The sequence below is a fragment of the Columba livia genome, chromosome 15, assembly GCF_036013475.1.
Source record: "Columba livia isolate bColLiv1 breed racing homer chromosome 15, bColLiv1.pat.W.v2, whole genome shotgun sequence".
NCBI classification, from domain to species: Eukaryota; Metazoa; Chordata; class Aves; order Columbiformes; family Columbidae; genus Columba; species Columba livia.
In genome coordinates this window covers 5,934,552-5,960,255 of record NC_088616.1, presented here as the reverse complement: position 1 = coordinate 5,960,255, position 25,704 = coordinate 5,934,552, and the positions used below count along the sequence as shown (strand labels likewise).

Sequence of the window (25,704 nt, the reverse complement as noted above, 5' to 3'; positions counted from 1 at the left end):
TTGGCAGCACGTACCACAGTCATATGGGCCGGAGAATTATTTTTTTATAAAGCCAAAAGTCATTTAACGTGTATGACTAAAACTTACGTATTCAAGAAACAAGATACAGGCTTGCATTAGAGTTCTCCTTCAGATCGTATTACAAAAAAAGCACCTACAGTCACTTATGATGGATATGTTTATGATGTGGTCAAAAGCATACCTAACAAAAATACCTTATTGTTGAATCAACCCAACAGAGGTAATCAATTGGTAAACTGAAAAGTTTTAATAAATATACACAGAGATCCATTTCCATCTGTGTAAAGTTCACTGAATTTACTGATAAACAAGAGCACTCTATTTTTGACCAGAATTCCAAAGTAGTGATATACAGAATACGTATAATATAGTCTTGGACACGTAACTGAACTGAGAGGAAAAAACAAGATTTTATAAGAAAAATTATTATTGCTTAGAAGGCTTCATTCTGCAAAACAGGAAGTAATTTCCATGACAAGAAAAATATTAAAGACTGCATGTCTATCTCAAGTTTAAAAATTGCTCAAATAATGATTTTTATTCTTACTTGGCAAGGCCTAGACTTATAAATTAGTAGCCTCCCTGCTACAGCTCACTCTAATCTGAAGCTGAGCAGGAAGCACAAGTGAAACAATGAAAGATAAATCCAAGTCTACTGAGATCAGGAAAGTGTCAAATGTTGACTTCTCCAAATGTATTCTCTTAATGAATAAAAAAACCTGTTAAATCAGGTTTTGTTACAGAAGAACTTTTCAGATTACCATGAAAAATGCTATAGTTAGCATACAGGTTATTACAATTTTAGCATATTTTGGCTTTAGCTATGATCTTCTTTTTCATAAAGAAATGTTCTTTATTTGTTTCTATGTAGGTCACTATGGCATAAACAGAAAGCTCTTCACCTTTCATTTATTTCTGCTAATGTAAAACTATAAATAAACACTTCTTAATACCAACATTTTGTGTCACATGATATATCCTTTCTTCCTTCACGACAAACAGCATCTACGAAGTCAGCAGATTTTTGCATACCGTTACGGGCAGAATATGTCCCAGCACTGTTACTATTTCTTTGGGCTTTTGCTTTCTTATGCAGCGACATAATACCATCCTTACCTGAATTAAGACTAAGACTGTTCAAACTCTTGCTTAAATGAGAGAAAATCCCTTGACATGTTCAATATAATTATAAATTACCATTAACTTTCACAAGCATTGTTCATTCTTCTGTACCCACATCTTACAATATGATAGTATAGTAGCAGAGCAGCTAAGACTTTTTACTTACTAGCGAGCGATCCTCTGAAGACACAGACCCTCTCTCCCACTATCTTATCCATAGGATAGACTTTGTGAGTGCTTTAGGGTCTGCAGTACCCTTGTGGGCAATATTTGCCCCCAAAGAGTTGAAAACTATAAAATCTATAGCACTTACAATGTCCTACACACATCTAAGCCTTTATTCTTTTCATTAGTTCTGGCTGTTTTGGCTTTTTGAAAGTCACAATCTTTATTATACTACACAGTAAGTAGGTTTAACATATCCTTACTTTCTAGGCCATATGATATTTAAACCGGAAATAAAACACCAAAGTCAGCAAAATAACCTGTCTTTTATATGACAGAACCTATAGGCTCAAGCTATAAATTAATCAAACTGTTTCAAAGATTTATACTATGGACTTTCCTATGCTTTCTCTTACGATTAAATGCAGCATGTGAAAAAGGATATTGAGACCTGGATGGATGCATCAAGAAGTATCAATGATTGTTACCTGCAGAGGTGTTACAAGAAATTTCATCTGCTGCAACGAAGACGAATTGATTTCTGCAAGAGAAGATAAAATTCACAATACTGCTTGCTGACTGGGAAATGTGCTAGCTGCCAATTGACTTGATGTTTACAGATGGGGTAGGGTAAGGGTGCTTAATTTTAATGAATGTAGCAAGAAAAAGTGTTGACGTATTTCAGCACTACAGAGTTTATAAGGATCATGAGGTACACATGCTGGGATCTTTTAAATGAAATAATGGTGACATTTGGATATGGACTATGTACAAACTCTTGCATCGGAAGCTTCATGTTTAGTGTTACAGATATGCCAATATATTTATGAAGTCTAATAAAAATAAAACAATATTTATATTGATATAGATATTAAAGGGCACTACTGCAAAATATGTAAAAAGCGTTCTTAAAAAAAATAACTGCAATTTACTTTGTGCATCTGAAAGGATATTGAAAGTAAAATATTTTGCTTTTTATATGTCTAATATGATTGCAATCAGAAAATGAATTTTCTACTATTAAAAAAATGACATAGTATATTCTCATATACTGTCATCCAAATACATACAAAAGTCTTCTGCAGAATCTTAAAGAATAAACTACAGATATGAGTAATTTAATATAAACCTTCTCTTGCAAAATTCTTTTTTAAAACAGGTAACATAAAAAGAGAAATGCTAAAAACACTAACATTCCAAAATGCAGAAAACTTTGCTACAGTATAAATCCTGATTTCTGCTTTCTAAATTCAAAGCAAACAGGATTCGTGTTTGTGGAAACCACACTTAAGGTTTAACATCAAATGATTCCCATATAAGCATATACACAGCTTTCTGTAAATTATTTTTCTGTTGTGCAGGATTAATAGAGAACCTGGGTGAAGTTTAAAAATGTGGGTGCTGTTTTACTCCAAACCGCATGTAGCTCCACCAGCCTGCACTGCTGGCCACGGTGGAAAAACGGAGTGTTTCTGTTTTGCGCAGCTTTAATGCAAGAGTCTAGCAAATAGGAGCTAGAAGGAACTAGTTCTAGATTGTTCTGAGGACTACCTGGAAAACTTAGTTCTGCAAGATGATGAAAGTTCCATCAAGCATTAAGTACCCTGAAGATCTTAGTGAAAACTATTCCGTTCAGGAGCAAACATCTCCTAGGGGTTACAGAACCTTGAGGATTTTAAGTCCTAAGAGAAAAACATCTAAGTTCTATTACTTCACCTGCAATGTATTCGAGAGATTTAAAACTCTCATTTAGAAATCTGTGAACCTTGTTATTTAGAAGTTCACATTTTGGGAAAAAAACAAATCAAAACAAGGAGTCTGTAATCCATACTACAGGAACAGGATGGATTAAAATCAAAAGGGTATCTGATCATTGCCTCTGCCCTGTCTCAGAGAAACCAACACCTGCCTTTTAGTACAAATGAACTTAGCGATCAAACTGTATATTCTTTCAGTTTCAACTGGATGTACAGATTGGTAGTTTTGCTCTTTATTTTTGTCATCTGCAACAATTTCACAAGCTAATGGGATGTAGCTAGCATGTAATGCTAAAGAGATGAATTAAAAAAAAATGAAGAGGGATAAATTTATCATTATAAATACAGAGATACTCTGTATTTCATAGCTAGTACAATTTGTCACTGTATTTACTGCTATAATCTCTTTTATTATCACCCCTTGTGATACTTATATAGAAAGAAACAGGCAGATGTTTGCCTAAAAGGAACTCACCCAGTAGCAATGCGGACTTATCAGCTACTGTTTTACAGAAAATCCTTTTGACTCATTTCTATGAAGTTATTAAACTGTCCTCTCATCTAAATGAAAAGATCACTTTTCCTTCAAAATTGCCTCTAAAGTGGCTAGCTGAGACACTCCTTTATCTCCCTACAGAACATTGCTTGTTATGGAACACTAAGCCACAGAGACTATCTTCAGATGCCAAAGTATAGAATTATCTCTAAGAATAACCTGCTGATTTAGTTACTTACAGAAAGACCCCAGAACACTAACTGCTGTTTCTCTTTTGGAACCACAGATATCCTTGAAACTGTTGTGAAATCTTACTTTTTATTACCAACTCTTTACTAATTACTGGTAGAAAAAGAATTTTTAAAAAATTGAACCCAAACTGATACCTATTTAAAAAACATTTACCATAAACATTCCTTGTTTGCTGCTTCAATTTACATAGAAATACATTATTTGTCCTCTATTTTGCTTTTGTAAAACTAATTTTACAACTCCATTAATCAATTTTAGAAGCCAGGAGAAAGTTTCATATTTCATTCTCATTCATATATGAGAATTAAAAGACTAGATGCTGCAGTTCAATAAGTCAATTGCATTTTTTTTTATAAGTAATTAGGTGCTACCAGTAACAATTACAAGAAACTGTTTAGTAGTTTGGTGACTTTAATGTTTTTATAGTGGCAGTTTTTTGTTTTGTTAAATTCTATACTATTGTTTACATAGACCTAGAGGGAGAACTAATCATCAGAGGTGTCACTGTACACATATATCACACCTGATGTCCAAAGCAGGTATTGTTCCTTAGTGTGGCCAACATCATCATTTGCAAAAGGAGCCCTTCTCAGTCAAGCTGACACTGTCAGGCATCACGTTCTATCTGTCTTAAAGCACAGATGTGGAAAACCTAACTCAGTCCTTTGCAAATGTACAGGTTTTCTCTTTAAAGACCAATTTTGTGCACTAACTGCACTGAGCATACAAGGCTTAAACAACTCACAAGTAAGGTATGGTGAAAATTCATAATGTGTTTTAGGTTTAATTTTAGAAGTTATTACTGGTTGTAAGGGAGATAAACAGATAAACAAATTGGAAGAGTAACGTGAAAAGTATATTGATCTGAATGTACAGTTGAATATATTCAACTTGCCAGATATTCACACCCTGGGCTAAGTGCAACCCTTTTGAGAGCTGGTGTGGCACTCATTGGCAGTCTGAGTTCTCTGATAGAAACTCACAGAGTGTGGGTCGTGAAAATGTACTTCTGGGACTGAAAACAGCTGTGTTCCACTGGAGCAGCTATTTCCCAAGAGCAAGCATTTCTGCATCCTATTACTTGTCTCAATCCTATATATCAATTTCTTATTTCTTCTAGTAAATTGAAATCGAGCACAGATTTTTACCAGGGTGGTAATAAGAGATATTTTTGATGTTGGAAAAAAAATATTTTAACATTCGCTGTGTTTTCTGAATTCAGATAGAAACAGAGGGAGAGGACAGCAAAAGTAATAGTAAGCGATTGGTTGCTCTTTCAAAATATTTTCAGGTTCAACTTTATCACCTGACTAAAAGTATCCTATTCTAAATCAAATCATGCCACTGAATTGAATTACTTGGATAACAAAGTATTGAACAAAAATATTTAAGGAAGAACAGGAATTCAAGTGAAGCTTGACTAAGGTTTTTCATGATATACACTATTTAGTGAAAAATACTACTAATTACAAATCACTTCAGTAAATGTTATGCACTCACAGAAATTAGGCCTTCTGGACTGTGCAATTTTTTTTTTTCATATCATAACCTAATTTCTTCAGCATGTTTATATTACCACGATTAATGAAGAGGTCTAAGATATTTCATATGTCAGTACTTTCCCTTACCAAAATGTTGCATCTACCCATTTTCAAGAGCTGTCTTTTACAGTCTTGCTTCTGACAAGTCACCCTAAATTTGCTGATGTAGTACAGAAAAAGCTTCTATACATTCGTTCTAAAGCATACTGACCTAACACAAAAGCTGCATGCATATCAACACTGAATTTATGCTTAGGTAAGGCTTTATATGTGAAACTTAGTAGAACCATGTCAACAATTTGTAATTACTATGTCATATTTTTAGCTTTTATTTCTACAGAAATCTTTCCTGTAGGTATGCTTAAATAGTCTTGATAATCTCTTAATCTATGTATTCTGAGACTTAGTTTCAAGTTTTAGATACCTGATATCCCATTGAGGTTGATTAGCTTTTAGTGTATATGTATTTTACATGCTCAATCAGGAAGAACTAAATCAGAGTATTAACACCATCTTTGTTTAATGAACATCTGTGACTTTCCTTCAAACTTTTCCAAAATTCTCTTAATGCTTCCATCCTCAAAAATACTAATACCAGTGATCTCAGCAACTGGACTGTCAAATAGATACCAGAAGAGAAAGAGGAACTGTGTTTTATAACATCTTTGATACAATATTGAACTTTAGGCTCCTTCACATGTGGAAAGTCAGTAGTTTCTCCTCACTGAGAAAATGAAGTGAAAGTTTTCTTAAAATCTGAAACTCTGATAAATGAGTTTCACATAAATATATGCAACTTTTGTCACATTTTCTATATCTAAATAGACTCTATTTTTAAGGTCAGTGGCAACTTGAAGTACAATGGCACTCAGGAAGAGCAGAAGCTCATAGCAGAGAGTAGATGTCCAATACAGACCTAACTGCTGATCCTGCCTGACTCGTACAGGATTTGGCTACTGTACTTTTAGTTGGAAAATTCAGAACCTGGAAGTGGCAGATAGGAAGTGATTCAGAGAACAGATCTCAGACGCTCTTTTTTTATGACTTGAGGGATCTAACCATCGGGAAGCACAATTCCAACCTAATTACTTTGAAATTCTGTACAGTCCCCCCACCCTGGGAAAGGATGTGCTCTCCTTTCTTTGTCTGCACTATTACATATGACTAAAAGAGCATTAAGCTACTACCACATTTTCCCTCCTAGAGTCACTGGCTCTGCTGTTCTTCAGATGTACAAAAGTATTCACAGCTCTGTCTGGGAAGTTTACATATTTCAGTCATTGTGGGTATAAGAACCTACAATTGTAGGGCACATGAGACAAGTTATTAAGTGTTGCCTGTGTCCTACCTTCTCGCTAAAAGGCTAGGTGACAGTTGGACTTTTCAAAACTATTTATATTTTACACAGGACACTTTTAAGAACAAAATTTTGAAAAACATGTTATTACACCCAGCACTCACAGAAGTTTTTAGTCACTCTTCTTGGTAACACACAGCTTCCATAAAATAGAAGCCACAATAGAGGTCAAGTGTGACTTTAAGAAATCAGGACTTCCCTAAAAATAGGCACACTAACTTTAGGAAATCTGAAACATAAAAGAAATTATAATCCACTTACATATAGAGATTATGTTTCATACACCAGAATTCTTGGACTTTGCTTACTAACTTCACAAAACTAGACAGAAATAATTTCACTTAACGCAGAGGTGCAGCCCCCTTCCCAAAAATATAGCACCTGCTGAAAACAGTGCAGAGCACCAGAACATAGGAAATTAAATGAAGGCAAACACAATACTGAACAGAAGCTACAGTGGGAAGATTTAAACTATATTAAATCAGTTGACTTTTTTCTAGTAAAACCACCATGGGATATACAAATGCAGTCAGTATTTAGATTTCGTGGATCAGAATCTCAGCTGGTAAAATTGATGCAGCTTAACTGAAAGCACTGACTTCGCTGGAGCTACTCCAACTTGGATTCTCCAAGGATCTGGTGCTAACTATATAGTGTAGCAATGATTTTTCCCAGATGTGTTATACACGGTACAGCTATACATTTCTCCATGATATTATTAAAGACACTTTCTTTTTCCTTCATGCCCATAACTTTAAGGCTTCATTGCTCTTGTTAGGACTCCAATGTTGAGGGCTTTTTCACTATGAATTATAACATAGCTGATGGCTGGCTGCTTGAACAGTTTCTGTAATACTCAACTATGGACAAAGTTTCAGAGCTTCACTCTAAAATAATTTTATGAAGTCTTTCCAACTCCCTCCTTCTGATGGCCTAAATTTAATATCAAGGCTATCAAAGAATTAAAACTTTTTAATATTAGTATAATATCTATAATAAGAAGGATGATTTTGCTATTGTCATGCGTTCTCTTCCCGTTATTGTAAGATCGAAGTACATTATCAATCTCATAGCATTTGAATCACAAGACAAAGACAACTAAACAGCTTTACAGCCATACCTACAAGACATATTAAATGAAGTAAGAATAAAACTATGAGCAGAAAGTAATTTGTGCCGTATCAAGCTTCAATAACACTAACAGCAACTTGTTTGACCTGATGTGCATTAGGAAAGTATATTTTACTTTTAGACTAATTTCTTCCATGTCAGGTTCCTCTCTTCTCCAGCATGGCTTGTTCAACCTAACTACTACTACTAATGCCAAGACAAAGAGGAAGACACAGCTATTCTGCTTTCACTTAAGAATTCTGCTTTCCTTGTCAAAAGACGCATCTCCCACCTCCATCATTCCTGCTCACTTCATCAAGTGCTCTTTTCTGAAATTTTGAGGCAAGCCTTGGAAGCATATGGAGTAAAACCCTGCATCAAAAGAAATCAATGTAGCTACTTCTGTAAATATTACCTCGCAGAAAACACTAAAGCTCATGCTGACTGACCAAGCAAAGGCAGCTTGTCCATCTGCCTGGACTCAGCTGCCACTGCAGAAGCTCTGGTGTCACCTCTGCCTGCACGGGGCTCCCACATGCCCCAGAGCATCACAAATGGCACTAGATTCCTGTTCCCAGGAGGCTTAACCAAGCCCTTAATTCGACTGCCAGGTTAGTCACCTCTGCATTGCTTTCTATTTATCTCTTCTTTGTGCTTGATACAGGACATTACAGCATGATTTAGGCAAGGACAAGATGCCTCTAACATAATTCAGGCTGCCAAAGACAGCAGGAGACCACTAAGTTAAGAAATCTCTCTCATTAAATTTTATCTTGCAACCAGTCACACAGCTTGTTGAATAGGAATAATTTATTTTAATACCAAAAAGCACTTCTGCAATTGTGAAAAGTACAGCTTCAAGAAGAGAAGAAGAAAAAAAATCCCTGTCTCTTCTGGACACTAGTGGAAATGTGCATTTCCAATACCACTGATATGTCTGTATTCTTCCATTTAGTTATGAAAAAAAAAAAACCAAAAACCAAAACCCTAAAGAGAAAAATGTTCAACAAAAGATGCTTTCTCATAATTTGTATTCTTATATCAGGCTTTCCCAAGGAGATGGACAAGAATCTTTGTTAGCCCTCCTTTTGCACTAAATAACCCACTCAAATGCTCTAAGAGGGAGAGTCCTTTTAGCATAGCCTAATACCAATATTGTAAAGCCTAATGGGGAAATGACAAGGTTTTCATACTGCATAGAGTATAGCTAGAATTCTTCCATGGCAACATCTTGTATATGAACTCCCCCCTCTCTCTCCTCCATTATCCCTCTAAGACTGTATAAAGGAAATTTCTAGCAAATAGGTGCTGTACTTTGCAATTTAATATAGTTGTTATGCAACTCAGTATAGCTGTCGTAAAAAATGTGTTCACTTTTAATAGATTGCCAAAACACGGATGTCCTGTATCACATCCAGTGGAAAAATCTGTAGGCCTTTCATCTGCGTTTTGAATCTACATATTTTATTTCTTGATTTATTTAGTTTTTTAAATCACAGCTGCACAAATATGCTTAGTTCTAATTCATACTACCTGCCGTATCAGTGAAATTTTTCAGTGTATGAAGGATTACACGAGATATTACACATAGTACAAATGTATTTACTATTAATAATACAATATACATAGCATAAATATGCATATTTATCTGCAAGAGGAACACATATGATTTGTAAGTGGATCTTAACATTTTGAAGTGGAACTTAAAACTAATAGGTGAAATTCTGAACACCACATATATCAATAGTAGAATTCAGACCAATCTCAGTGGCATCACTGCTCTAAGATTATTTGCCTTTTACTCTGATTAACACAGTCTATATACTTTAACTAAATCCTTGAAGAAGTAATCCAGTAACTTTACTTCAGAAGTGCTCCCTATGAGCAATGTAAACTTACATTAGTATGAACCAAGACTGCTAAATTAAGGCTGGTTTTGAAGTTTTATCATTGATATTTCAAAATTTTGTTTATTATGATATTTTGGCCATATTTTCACTGTCTTTAGGGCTAAAAGTACAGCATTTCAAAGTCCACCTTGCGTAAAGAATCAGTGTTTTATCCAGTAAAATACATGACAAAATATGTATTTATTTTGTGGAGGGATTTATTCTTTATGTATTTCATGTGATCTTTAAAACAATACCTCATTAAAACATAATTTATATTTGTTTCTGATTTCATAACAATTATTATAGCTTACTAGTAACCACCACTTCATCCACAATAAAGTCTCCTAATATACAGAGGTAAAATTATAAACTTCTTTAGCAATCATGAATAGCAACAATTCTTTCTCCTTAAATTATTTTAGGTTTGAATGACTTTACAAATTACTTGACAAAATAATTATAACTAAAATACCATTGATATGAAAACCTTGTCAGGTTTATTTAAGAACTCATTCAAGAAACACAAAGGAAGTTTAGAGGCTGCTACACTTTTGGATCAAATGAAGACCTTACTTTTCTTCTGCGTGTATATGAAACATCCTGTAGCAGTTTTCAATAAAAAGTTGTTCTTTAGGATACAAGGGTAAACTTTCTCCTCCTATTCCTGCTGTGAAGTATTCTTACAAACCGCTGTTTTCCCACAAGTGTGTTCCTAAAGTATTAGAAACTTGACAAGGCCAAAGGCATGTGGAAAAAAATAACTCTATTTAAATACCTAATCAAATGCTTTAGACTCCTTTGAGATGGGAAACACTATAGCAAAAACATGCAAGAGCGTAAATTGCCTCTTTCTTGATTGATTCCATCTACATAGTTATTTTAAATTTGTTCTTCTAATACTTCCTCACCTTGCCTCAAACACATTACAAATTACATGGCTAATCCATACAGACTATATCCAGTTCGTTCCATATATAATTAATAACATTTCATTCCTTCATCTTCTCTCTAACCCTTTCACAATGATCCTAATTCCTTCTTGCTTTTAAAGCACTCACAGTGGAAGCACTCAGGGTGACAAGATTTATCACATGTTCTAATCTGCCTCTTTGTGGTCTATCAAGTCAATGATCTGAAAACTAAAAAGTGTATAATTAGACACTGACATGTCCAAAGGAACTGCTGTGGTCTATCATGTCACAGGCACTGACCCAATAGACTGTAACAGTTTTGGTCTGTTGGATTAGGAATCAATGTTTTAGTAACTCCCTAACTCCATATTTATCCAGTCTGCTGAATATAACACACTTTAAAATTTAGTCACTCTTTCCCTCAATATCCTCTAAGAGCAAAAAAGCCCATATGAACTATTAAAGGAGTAATTCTTGCTTTTAAAATGTTAACCAATCCTTTTTTTCCTCTTTTTAGAGGAGAAGCATGCATGAAAATGCATCAAGGAATATATTTATATTCAGAGTTATTACTATGAACTTTTATTTTAAAGAATCTCCCAAGCTACAATTCATGCTATATAACCTCATATAGGCTACATCTGAGAAAAAAATTAAAAAAGAAAGCAAGGCTATTGAAGCTGATATGTAAATGTCAGAACAGGTGCACTGATTTTTTAACTTTTTTTCTTGATGGTAAGTATTTAACGGATCCCACTATATTCAAGAAGAAACTGGCAGCAAAAGTACTCAGCACCTTTAAACTTGGAGCACTTTCTGAAGCCAGGCATGGAAATCCAGGCTCTAGTGTTCCTCTGCCTTCTCTCCCAACTTTTTCTTAATGATTTCCAGCACAGATGCCAAACCAGATTCTACAGTAATAGCCAAGACTTTCCTTGTCTATGCGGAGTCTTAAAATATCCCTCGATGTGACACTGAAGGACAACGGAATTTACAGGAAAGAGAAGCAGAAGCAGGGTATGAAGAATACAAGCTCTGACACGACAAAAGTTTCATAATCGGTGTTTACCATCATTCTGGGCCAGGAACCCGAAGCTTTTCCACTACTGTATTACCTCACATCTGAACTAGTGGAGTAGTTTTAATAGAAACATGGATATTACGTGAATACTGATATTACACAGAGGTGAATCAAGCCTTAGAAGTACCAGAAAACATATTAATTTTACCAAATATTAGAGGAATGTATTAAAACATCAAAGTATATAAAGTAGCTTTCTAGAATTTGTAGATTATATTTTTGTGAAATGTAATTCTTTGCCATGTTTTCCTACATTTATATGACTCCCTGTGTCTCCCCAAAAAGCGGTGTATCTACAGTATTTTAGAATGAACCATGTTTCAATCACTAGAAAGTATGCTATGCCATACATTTTTTATTTAAGGAAATTCCTTTCAAATTGCTTTACATTAAACTCCCTATTCATAGTATTTTAAGCTCTTTTTTTTTTTTTTTATACTACATTCTCTTTAATCATCCACTTTTATTTTCTAATTCTTTCACTAAAAGGTACTGTTATGCCTTTAACACTAGTCTTATACTGCAGTCATTCCAAAAACTGTGATCTGAGTGATGAATATGGATTATGAAATATTAACATGGTGCCAGTGATCCCCTAGTTTGCCACAGATCAGATACAGACATAAAGACATACAAGCCTAATAAGTAATGTCCAAATCCGTTACCTCTCTGTAACAGCAAAGTGAATTATTTGATTTTTATTTACAGTATTAGGGAATAAACAAGCTTTAGCTACCATACAGGATACCCAGAAAAAAAAACACCAATCAAACATCACCACATCAAAACTAAGTGTTTGAAGAAGAGTCAAATATATGCTATGTCATTGCTGTTAAAAAAGCTAAATACAACCTTTGTATCTAGTTAAGATACTAACTGATCCTTTTCATTCTTAAAATGTGAGTAGCTCAGGATATGGTCTACACGATTGTTGCTTATGTATCATCTTGTCTCACAAACTTCTCAAGTTCTAAAGATTCAACTTGTATAGCAAAATTCAAAAGGTTTGAGGGTTCCAGCTGGTAGTAGAAGAGTAAAGTTATCACTATATTCTATTCCTTTTTCTCTTCCAACCTGGTTACTTTAGACATTAAAACTGTGTATAGAAGCTCTTTTTCCTAAATCTTAAAAAGTACAATGATGACACAAATAAAGTACAACATTTTAAGAAATTTATCCTTCTATAAAATTATTTAATGGAAAATTAAATTCTGACTGAAGATGCTATTATCTTTTATATGCTCTCAAAACCTTGATTTTTCAGTATATATCACTAGCAAGATCCTCAATAAGATAAGGTAATTTGAATAAAACTATAGTGGTTTTCCTTGCTTATTCATAAAATAGATCTGAAAGTCTACTATATATATATATAAAAAAAATCACCTCCATCTACAGAAGCTCGCATTTTATTTTCTGTTTATTTTTATTATTCATCCTGACTTTTCATTCTTTAATGAGCATGTTTACAAATAAAATAAATCTGTACCTATTCTACTTTAGGATAATCTGACCATAAATATCAGGTATTAACTCTCAATTACTTGCCCAAAGAGAAATGGAAAATATATTAAATTATATCTCTGTGGACACTAGTATTTTGACAAAAATGAATACTGCACTTAGGATTTTACAGCGAGTAAGATTTCACATCTGGAAGGTACACAGCTTCCATATGACAAGATCTCCCATCTCACATTTCATACAAAATCCTATGTATGGCCACAGAACATGTAACACAAACTGATAGTGGAAAAAAATATATTTTCTACTACAAAGTGTTATGTGAAAAATATTTCCAAAAAACAAAAACAAAAACAAAGAGTTCAGCTTCCAGTGCTGAGGAACCTAATCCAGAAAATCTGGAAGTCAATGGGAATCTTCCCATTGTTCGCAGTGAAATTTAAAGTTGACATTGTACTAGAAAAAGGGAATTATTCTCAGAGCAAAACACCTCTGTACATGTGTATGTGTGTGTGCACGCGTGTTTGTGGGTGGTGGTGCATGGGGAATGTGTGTGTATATATGAATACACAATCATACATATATAAACACACATAATTATCATTATTAAGTATAATAGGGTTAGCAAGCAGTACAAGTGAAATGACTGCCGTTCAGACAAGGCTACTTTACTATTATTGGGGTTTTGTTCTATTACGCTATCCTATATACTTTCATAAATATTGCTGACAAAGTTAATATGCAAGAAAGGAACATTTTTCGTATCCGATCGAAGATGCAATAATCAAATCATAAAACACAAAACCAATAGCCAACCAATGTGAATAAGTCTGCCCATAGGCTTAGTTCAAGCAAGCCATTCACTGAGCTATGTGATGGATCTGTCAAATCCAATACAGCATTACAGACATACTAGCAACACCAAGTGAACATGCAATGACAAAATGACAATACGCCCCACTGCCATGCTTTGACTTCTACCTCATAAATACAAAACTTGATGACTCGGCTAGTTTCTCTTCAGAAATCTAACACTATACTTTTTTAATATATTTTTTTTAATCTTCCATAAAAGCTGAATAAAAGCTGTACATCATTTTATTGGCATCTGAAAGGTCTACCTTGGTTGTGAAATTGTTTTCAGGAGTAGATGATTTGTCTTAGCAAATACTTAAAGGTTTGCGTTGATTTGTTTCATGAGATTTCTTTGCCACATGACTCTCCCTTGTATTTCTGTTCTTTGCCTATTTCCAGCAATATTTCCAGCTGTGACAAACAAGGATACCATTGCATTTCTTCACAATAGAGCTCTCTTACAGTGATCATTATGCATTGACTTAGTGTATTGATTCTGGAGTCCCAAATCTTTCTGCTAAACTTTTTATTTATTTATTTTTTTAATTTACCCAAACATGTCTTGAATCTAAAGATTTCCTCTTTCCATCTTCTGACTTAAGAAGCATGTCAAATATGGAACATTGCCATTCATCATGTATATGAGCTGTGATTTAAAAAAAAAAAAAAACAACAAACAACCACCATTTTTATTTTTTAAATTAATATAAAGTAGTATTTCCACAATATGTCACTGCTTCAATAGTATATACTCGCTGGTCCTCACTACATTTTTCTGGGCATTGTTTACACATAAACAGTAAATATATTGCATGTGTAATTAAATTAAATAGGGGCTCAAATCAACAATCAATCGATCAAGAGTAGTGTATAAGGAGATACAGAATCTTTAATTTTGTCAGAGGACAGTAGATAATTATTACATTGAGGAAAAAAGATAAAAGCAGTTGTACTGAACTATATTTCAGCACTTTCAGTATTAATAATTCACAAGAGTTGCTAAATTAAATTAATTTAAAAATGAATGAAAATGTAATCAAATTCAGCAACTGTGGTTGTGAGTAATCACAGGTATCCATGTTTGCACATAGTTTCCCATATATAAAGAAATGTTTGAGCAGGGGGCTGACCAGAGGGCTATGCTAGTTTTAGGATTCCCCCATAAATCATTCATTTGGGGGAAGCGGACTGACCACATTTAAAGAGAGAAGCTAAATTAAAAAAAAAAAGTAAATCCAAAAGATATAAAATTCATTTAAGATATTTAAAATTATGCAAGGAAAGACAGGTTATTACAATTCTAATTATACACAAAGTGTATCTGGAAATTAGACATTTTTCAAAAAAATAATTAATGGTTGTAACAACTGCATTACTACTGATGCCATCTCAAGCTTCCTTTACAGCATTTAAGAGCACTGTCTTCTTAGACAAATCCTTTATTTTTTCCTGAGCGTAACTCTTAGTGTTGACTCTCTACCCATAGCAGAAGATGTGACCAACGGATGTTTTATCTTACAGCATTTGATTTGTTTTATGAGAAGGTACACTAATTCATAACTAAAGCATTTAAAAGTAATCTTGATACTGTTCAGTTTCTCTACGTAACATACAGTTTTCAGAAATTCATTTATGCATAGGAATAAAAGACCTATAACATGATCCTGGGACACCTGAATGATATCTGACAAAAAATGACTAACCACAGGAGGTTATTTATAATTCTGTCCTTTCGGTTTACTAATACTTTTAGAAGCAGGAATTGTTTTGTATTATAAGCTCATAGAAAAACACTAGAGCTGTGACATGCTAACATACCTTTGTGGAAATGAAATGAAACTACTGAGTAGAACTTTACCTTTGTAGGTTACCCTAAGCAGACATAGTACATCGCAAACAAAGTGCATACAGCACACACCTAGTTGGTATTACTGACCCAAAATTAATAGAAAGTAACTTGCTTACCTGTCTGACACAGCATGCCTCAGCCACACATGCAAATTATTTTATTCACATAACTTTAAAAAGTATATTTTCATTACCCATAATAAGCATTTGAAAGGCAAATATGCATGCATAGCATTGTAACATTCATACCATGGTACTTTGTTCTAAAAACACAGAATCCATGAACAGCACTTCAATCTAAGAAATGGTTCACTGAAATTTCTTAATCTGTTGATTTCTTTAAGAAACAGAAACATTTAAAACAATGTCTGATTTAGCATTTAAAGAATTTTTTTCAATACATGTTCAGGACTTAAGAAATTACCTCCATGATTCCAAGGGAAAATTTTCTTATCTCAGGAATCGAGAAGTATGACCTTACTTCTTACCACTATTCTGAAGCAAAATGCATGTATGTATCTGTCTTTCACAATATACATCCTTCCTTTACGACTGTACACTCTTCAAGTACTTGAAAAGTATTAAAGATAGCATAGATTTTGTCAAGGGGATGGTTTATGAAGAAAACATAGAATTTTTTTTTTTTCTTTTCACTACAACATCATGTCCAAAAACTGCAAAGACTTAATTTTATGCAATTTGACAAAATCCTATTTCCTACTGAAGTCAAGAACAATTTAGACATTGACTTCAAAGGGGTCTCAATTTTTGTTTTGCAAGAAGCCAAGTTAATTTATGTGACATTGCTTTTCATTTATAGAAGTTAAGTCTTTGCGTGTTTCTCTTACGAAGATTTTAATAATCTTTTAGTCCTGGTATTATTTCCACCAAATGTGGTTTACATTTGCAGGATAAAAATACAGATTAAAAGAAGAATAACTGGGGTTTTTATGCTTGGTTGGTTGGTTTGATTTTTTTTCCCCCCAGTATTTAAAAAAATCAAATGCAGATGGAAAAAATATTGGTTTGCCTTGGATAGTTCAAGCTTAGACACAATTCATTCTCAATTTTCACTGACTAAAACAACGTCAATGAGAACTGAGGGCACACAATAGGTTCAGGTTCTAAATCAACTGAAATAACACTCCTAAGACGAATAATGATCTTTAGTAGTAGACCATCATGAAGCTGTACATATATTTGTCTACATTGTACAAGGGTCACTGACATTAACTGGATGATCTACAGCTTGAGAATGTGCACATCTCATGCCTGATTCTCAATTAAAGCCTAAAATCTCTCAATTTATGGCTATTCATGGATTACAATAAAACAGCCTGCTTTAGATATCACAATTATCTGCAGAGCAACAAGACATTTATGAGACTTCAACAAGGCAAATTTATAGAATCATCTTCAACTTCCACTAGTGAAATATTTAGCAGCAGTAAATGAGGCCTTACCTGTCACTGTAGGCAGCTGCAGTGGCAGTGGCAGGCTGGGCATACCGGTAGGCAGCATAACCACCCTGAAACACAAACTCACGCTCTAACTGGATTGTTACAGCACCTTAAATAACATTTTGCAAAATTAGCAACAACTGAGAGCACTGTCATGCCGTAAGTTCCGTTAAGGGGTTAAATACATCGGAAATATTTCAGTGAATCATTAAGCAAAATTTATCACCACAAACTTGTTAATATTTGTCCCAGAGATCAGGAGAAGGCAATGAACTGTATTCATCAATGTAAGTTATTCTATAAGACAATACTGTATTCTTCCACAAGTTTTCAAGTAGCATTGTTCTTACGAATGAGGTGTATGCCTATTAATAAAGCAATGCTGAACTAAAAAGAAAAACTCAGCTAATATTCAATTCTTTCTTGTACAAAATATGATTTATCATGTCTGGTTGATTAAACCTATGAATTTGTGCACTCAATTAACACTTAACGTTACATAGGTTTCCAATTTATACATGAAATCATAATGAGGAAGTAAAATTCTCTTCTTCCATGAATTAACATTCAGTTGTATGTAACAGTAATTGCAGCTGTTCAATTAAGCAAACAGGACAAACAAACACACATTTGAAAGGAATTGTGTGCAGTGATGCATTGATTATCAAACTGTGAAAACAGAAGAGCTTCCTGTTCAATGGACCACGGTGTTATATCAACCATTTCAAAATGATCTCAGCATGCCAATTAACAAATAGAGGCCAGTCTCCACAGATAACACAAACATGATTTACGTCCCAATTAGAATTCACCACCCCATAATCCTTTGGGACAGGGGACTTTTGTATTTCCTTTCCTACTTTCACCCATCTTAACAAAGAGTTGAATAAGAAAGCATCAGATCACTCAGCTTTGAATGCAATTCACTCTTTTGCTAAAGTGCTAGCTTAATGGATTGGGGTTTTTTTGTGGTTTTGTTTGTTTGGAAGGCTACATTCATATAAGATATTATGCTGAAGCATGAAGAATAGGCCATGATGCATCAACCTTTACTGTAACAGTAATATATTTTTAGTGCAGGAACTTTTGTGGGTTTTCTGTTTTGATTTTACAAATAAATATTCACTCTTCTCAGAAAAGCGATTTCAACTACTTTTACAAGCTACTTCCCCTTCTACTACTTGGCTTGGTGGGACTGTTTTCATCCCTAGAATGTGTAAACCTTTGTTGGTTCGAAGATTTGAAGCAGGCTGGTTTTGTGAATCAATCATTGAGCTGACAATGCCACATCACCTTAAGAATAAACGTAAGTTTTACATATACTAGCAGCTCATTAGAAACTCCAGGCTTTGAATTGTCATTTTACTTGAGGAACACTCTTTCTGATTTTTTGCTCACACAGAGAACAGTACATTTTCCTCCCCGGTCCTGGCCAGCCCCCTGCCAGCAGCAATTGTGTCACACCACCTCTGTGATGAGGCAGGTGCTTTTCCTAACACCACAGATTCCATCTCTCTTCACCATGTCGCTTCTCTGTGCATGCACAGGAGCGTTGAGACGAAACACTTTCTCATTTCATATCATTTGATTTTTATAAACCAATAGAAGGCTATTACTGTCAAAAATGTATAACAGGCACATATTGCTTGCAGGTATGTGCACACAGGCAATCAGATGTCAAATAATGTCACCAAGTGCGAACTGAGCCAGTAAACAGTGAGGCTGAGAGATGATAATGCAAGCCGCATACTTGGTCTGGTTTCTGCTACAAGGAGAAAGGTGAGAGATTATACAAATTTCTCTCTTCTTCGCTTCTGTTTTTTGAATGATAAATACAGCAACTTTTTGTTTTTTTTTTCCAGAGTGCTGATATGAGAGACTACAAATGGTAAAAATATGAAGAAGAGATTAAACTTGTATTCATTATCAAGTTCTGAATATGTGTAACAGATTGCCAGTCATTCTGCAGTATGACATGATTCTGTTCACCACACATATGACTCTTTTCACTTGTCCTGTAGCCCATTTCTAAATCCCTTATTTAAATGTGAGAGCCACTTCATGTTGACCCAACTACGGATGCAATGACTCCCATCACAGTACAGAGTTGAGAACAGGCCACCATGAGAAGTATCAATGTTTCAGTGTTTTTTAATCAGAAAAAAATGAGTCAGGCTGTTCACATTCTGGCTACTCCTAAATCTGCAGGTGGTAGGCTCTGTGAGGATTATTTTTCTTTCTTTCATTCTTAGGGAGCAATTAGGCAATCTGGACATCCATAAATCCATGGGTCCGGATGGGGTGCACCTGTGGGTACTGAGGGAGCTGGCTGAGGTCATTGCTGGACCACTCTCCATCATCTTTGCCAAGTCTTGGGAAACAGGAGAGGTGCCTGAGGACTGGAGGAAAGCAAATGTCACTCCAGTCTTCAAAAAGGGCAAGAGGGAGGACCTGGGTAACTATAGACCGGTCAGCCTCACCTCCATCCCTGGGAAACTGATGGAATGACTTATCCTGGTGCCATCTCAAGGCATATCAGGGATAAGAGGGCCATTAGGGGCAGTCAACACGGCTTCACCAAGGGGAAGTTGTGCTTGACCAACCTCATTGACTTTTATGAGGACATAACAAGATGGATGGATGATGGCAGAGCAGTGGATGTGGTCTACCTTGACTTGAGTAAGGCATTTGACACAGTCTCCCACAGCATCCTTACAGCTAAACTGAGGGAGTGCAGTCTGGATGACCGGGTAGTGAAGTGGACTGCGAACTGGCTGAAGGGAAGAAGCCAGAGAGTCATGGTCAACGGGGCAGAGTCTAGTTGGAGGTCTGTATCTAGTGGAGTGCCTCAGGGGTCAGTACTGGGGCTGGTATTATTCAATATATTCATCAACGATTTGGATGAGGGAATAGAGTTTACTATCAGCAAGTCTGCTGATGACACCAAGCTGCGAGGAGTGGCTGACACTGGAAGCTGTGCTGCCATCCAGAGACCTGGACAGGCTGGAGAGTTGGGCAGGGAAAAATTTAATGAAATATAACAAGGGCAAGTGTAGAGTCTTGCATCTGGGTAGGAACAACCCCAGGTTCCAGTATAAGTTGAGGAATGACCTATTAGAGAGCAGCACAGGGGAAAGGGACCTGGGTGTCCTGGTGGACAGCAGGATGACCATGAGCCAGCACTGGGCCTTTGTGGCCAGGAAGGCCAATGGTACCTGGGGTGGATTAGAAGGGGGGTGGTCAGTAGGTCAGAGAGGTTCTCCTGCCCCTCTACTTTGCCCTGGTGAGACCCTATCTAGAATATTGTGTCTAGTTCTGGGCCCCTCAGTTCCAGAAGGACAGGGAACTGCTGGAGAGAGTCCAGCGCAGCCACAGAGATGCTGAAGGGAGTGGAGCATCTCCCGTGTGAGGAAAGGCTGAGGGAGCTGGGGCTCTGGAGCTTGGAAAAGAGGAGACTGAGGGGTGACCTCATTAATGTTTACAAATATATAAAGGGTGAGTGTCATGAGGAGGGAGCCAGGCTTCTTCTCGGTGACAACCAATGATAGGACAAGGGGTAATGGATTCAAAGTGGAACACAAGAGGTTCCACTTAAATTTGAGAAGAAACTTCTTCTCAGTGAGGGTAACAGACTGGATCAGGCTGCCCAGGGAGGTTGTGGAGTCTCCTACTCTGGAGACATTCAAATCCACCTGGACACCTTCCTGTGTAACCTCATCTGGGTGTTCCTGCTCCAGCAGGGGGATTGATCTAGATGATCTTTTGAGGTCCCTTCCAATCCCTAACATTCTGTGATTCTGTGATTTAAGTATCACTAAAAATTGGTCAGTCTGTGAAGACAGACCCTTTCTTCCTCCCTAAATATAACAGTTACATTTGTTTATCCTTACATTTTGATTTCCTTTCATCAAAGAATTGCTGCTGAACAATGAAACTCAAATCTGAACTTTATTAAGATGCTTTAGATTCAACAATCAGTATGACATTTATGAGAGTCCTGGAAAGACTGAGTCTAAAGCAAAAAAATAAAAAGAGATTGAAATTCTTGAATTTGCCTGAATTCACTGGAGAACTAAAATGCAGGATGCATTTGGTTATCAGAAAAATCACAATTCCCTACCAGCACGTGTCATGAGTTCCTGTTTTAACATAAGCTATCACAGAATTACACATAAAAACCTTCTTAAGCAAATTATTTTCATGGGGTTTCTGTTCTGTGGTTTTGTTGTGGTACTAAGTTTTCTAATTTTTTTACTTCAATTACCTGAGATGATTTATCATTATGGCAACAAAATACTTGAAGGTATACTTTGTACTGAGAATCAGGATGGGAATCTGATTCAAACCCCCTCTAAACTTCTGTGACAAATTCTACTTTACAATTTTTCTCTAATTTTGAACTTGGCTGATATCTTAGATGGAGATATTACACTAGTAATTTTCACTACATATACATCTATTGAGTAATATATTAACTATTTATCTTCATGCCTTAGAATATATTGCAAAATATTTAGAATAAGATTATGTAATAATTATATAATAATAAATAACAATTTTCAGTTCCTTTGTCTAAAAAAATGCTTTCCCCCCCCACTCTGTACATTCAAACAGAAAGCAGATGACTGTTATGCCGTATTATTTTGAAAATTCAGCTTAAAAAATAAATTCAGCTAAAATGATAGAAAAATCTCTACTGCCTTATCTGTGCTCCTACATTTGCTACTTCCAAAGCAATGATAACACAACGATAAACGGTAGGTTGTCTTAAAAAATTAAGTACAGAGTCAATATATTCATAGTCCAAATAAAGAGATATTTCTCACTGGCACAAATTACTGAACAGGACACAACAGTTACTGCTGTATTTCATGAGATATGAAAAATATTTGTGATTTTGTGATTTAATCTAGAAAATAAAATGCAACGTATTTATACACACAGAATCAATTTTCTCACATAATTATTTGAGTATTAGTATGATTTTAAAAGTGTCTACATTCAACAAAATGAGTTTTTACCCTCAGCCAGTATTTCATACCTGTGGTAACTTACAGGCTCATGCAATACTGCTCTATAAACAAACAGAAAAGTAATGATCTGAATCAGTAGCGAAAGAAGGATGGAAAGATGTAAGGAAGGAATTTGGACAAATTCCTCAAACCCACTCATTACAATTTTCCTTTCAATGTTTTATACATCTCTGTGCTCAGGCAAACTGAAAAAGAGCAAGGAGACCCATCAAAGATCAGTAGCCCATTGTTACAGATAAATCTTAATCAATTTTAGAAAGAAAATGCAGAAATTCTAGATATGATAAAATGGAAAAACAGAAAACCAAATGCATCCGAATTTTTACATAAAGTCTGCATATCTCTGTTAAAAATGATTTCCACAAAAAAATGAGTTACATAAACACATCTATAGATTACAAAACCACATGTACATGTGTGCACCTCCTCCTAAAATACCTACATTATTTCTATAACTTGATTTCAGATATACTGACAGTATTTATTGCAGATGGGTATTTTTTTCTGTTAGTTTTTCCTATTACTAAAATATTTAATATTCTATGTGAAGGTTAAGAATAATTTTTCTGCGGGAAATAAATATGTGCTCCACCCTACATTTGAACTAAAGGCGATGGCAGTAGCTATTGATAATGTCATTCCACACCCCTGATCACAAAGTATAAAATCTTAAACCTATGTACTCATATGTTGCTGTGGACTCTCACCAGTTGCAGTATCACAGGTCCGGGAATCCTGAGAACAGGTTTGAAAATCTTTCTGTGGATAAGACTGACTAATCTACGTGCTCAACCATATTACCAAAGGACTTGGGAAAGCTGGTGAAGGCAGTGTTTAGAAATTCCTCATATTTCTTAGCGTCCCCACACTTTAGGTGTGGATTGAAGACTGACATGGTCTGAAAACATTCTTGATGGCAATGATAAAAAAACCTAACAGATTCAAGATAAAGGAGAGGAATAGTGTAGAGCTATTATTCTGACTGCATATTTCAGCAGCTCTTACTCTTTTACTTCATTTTGTGGAGTGTATTTTCTTATTTTCGCAAGTGTCAATCTTCATCTAGGAACTTCTGTATTTGCTGGCAGGCAACCTTAATTCTCTTTTAATGACTTTTTCTCTTAGTGAATCAATACTTAATTTTAAAAGGTCTTCCTTACTTCCTAATCATCGCCTTTATTTTTCCTACTCAAAGGCACATTTAAAAAGGAATTCAATAGTTTAGCTATTTCAGAAACATTATTACATTTCATATAGAAGTATATGAAATATAGACTATATTATATTACTTCTAGAATCATGGCTCTTGACTTTTCATTTTAGACTGTACTTTCCACTTATTTTTATATTCCTATTCTATTCCTCTGGTTAGTATTAAGCAACTCTGACTATTTGCTGTTCTTGTTTCACACTGTGGTTTTCACCCAATCAGTATCTTTCCACATCTTCCCTCTTTCCTTTCCACAAAAATCTAGCCATCAAAGGCTATATTGATAACTAGTTATGAAAAGATTGGCATGGTCTAAATTACCATTTGTACTCAATGTAATTATATCAGAATTAAACCCACTGTGATATACTTGTTAATGCATAATTTTGGTCTGGCTTTTCAGAACTGTGTTTCTTTTGTCTTGCTTTCTGTGGTATTTTTAAGATTCCTTTCTCTCCAATCTACTTTTAAAACCCATATTGTTTAAATTTCTTCTTCCTCTCACCCTCCTTTTTTTTTTTTTCCACAAAGCATTTTTTCTTTCAAAAAGCCTCAGCTCTGCTTTTTAAATGAAAAACTAAGTAGAACTATGTCATAATCAATTGGGATTTAATAAATAACTTGGTCCACTGAAAACTAATACACTAAGAACTAACACACTGTGAATTGTAAGGTTTCTTTTGATTTATACCAGTTCTCTATCTCTCTCTCCCACCCCTGCAAAATGTTTTATATACAAGCAGGAATGAATGTGAAGAAAAATGAATTGTAAAATAAGAAGCTTTGTATATTATAAAAAAAATTAAACAAATTTCCAGAAGAGTGTTTTAATTCTGTCAACTGCTGTAAAGTTAAAGATTCTGCTGCACTAAGAGAACTAAGAAATGCAGTCAGAAATACAAGGCTGCAATCGAGTGAAAACCACTGTGCTAGCAGAGTTATTCCATTTTCTAATGCACGTGACTCTTTCAGACAGCAAAACTGAGGCTATATCAGGAATTAGTAATTTCTTCAATATCTTCCTCATTGAAATCACTTTCCACTTGGAAACAAAATGTTAAAGCCTGTGAGAATGTGTGAGGTCACCTAAAAATAGTATTGCCAGTCCCCAAAAGAGATACTCCTGTTTTTTAGCAGCAGTGCGTTCCAACACTATGAACTCTTACATTAAGTTCCCTCCTATATTACCACACTAAGCAATCCTGAGAGAGATATCTTGCTGCCTCTCCGATTTTCAGGTTGGTAAACTGAACAAAACGGATGTCACATACTTCTGACATTTTTAAGAAATATGAAAATTGGAAACCTCACTTGAAGAAATTCCACACTGTACCACCTATGCTATATAGCTCAAAAATTTGGCAGCAATGTGTTCAGGCGAGACTAAAGCAGCATACTACACCTGAGTAAGCCTTTGGCAAATGGGTGACTCTCACGTGTTGTAAACAATGTTACTGATAACATCACTAAGTATGTAAGTACACAGGGAAATAATTTTAACTCATTCTAATTTATTTTAAATATATTCTTAAACTACACAAATTAATTTTCAGAAAAGTATCAGCCTCTTTCCACCTATCAGAAAAACAAAACCTACTTCATCCATGAATTCAATTTGTTTTTCTTCTTCATATAAAACTTATTAAAAAAAATCTGTTCCTGTGGAAATAGTTCTAAAGCATTGCTGATAAAGTATACAAGGAATGTTTTCTAGCACAACCTATTGAATTTTTAATATTCATACCAAATTCAACTCATCCATCTCTTTGTATCTCAGCAGAGACAGCACAACAGAAGTAGAAGTAGGTTAGAGAAAGTTGTCTGGTGAAATAAAGGTGATACCTGTAACTTGGGACCAGATTGCTTTATCAAAATAATTACAAATGTGAAAGATTACTGGAGTATCAGTAACATAGTTTATGTCTACACGTTTGGAAAAAAAAAAAAAGCCTATGAACATAGGGTATAAGAATTAATTATTTTAGAAGAGTAAAATTCAGCCTCACTACCTGAAACCTCTTGCATACTCAAACATGAGTAGCCTCTTTGTATGCATTCAAGGTAAAAACTTCACTATTGGTAAGAAATTAAAACAACATTATTTAAAAGGAAATTGGTGACTAATGAGG

The 25,704-nt window shown here is 35.0% G+C and overlaps 1 protein-coding gene across 50 annotated transcripts in view; it reads right to left on the bottom strand.

Annotated features, from left to right (window-relative positions):
- Positions 1-25,704, bottom strand: part of RBFOX1 (RNA binding fox-1 homolog 1) — a 1,115,790-nt gene that overhangs the window by 15,797 nt on the left and 1,074,289 nt on the right. For 33 of the 50 annotated variants that reach the window (XM_065030772.1, XM_065030743.1, XM_065030744.1 and 30 more), the window contains one exon: positions 17,336-17,400. In XM_065030772.1, coding sequence (XP_064886844.1) covers positions 17,336-17,400 — 65 coding nt within the window. Of the gene's footprint in view, positions 1-1,796; positions 1,850-17,335; positions 17,401-25,704 lie in introns of all 50 variants that reach the window. The other 17 variants (XM_065030742.1, XM_065030745.1, XM_065030741.1 and 14 more) reach the window with 1 other exon arrangement.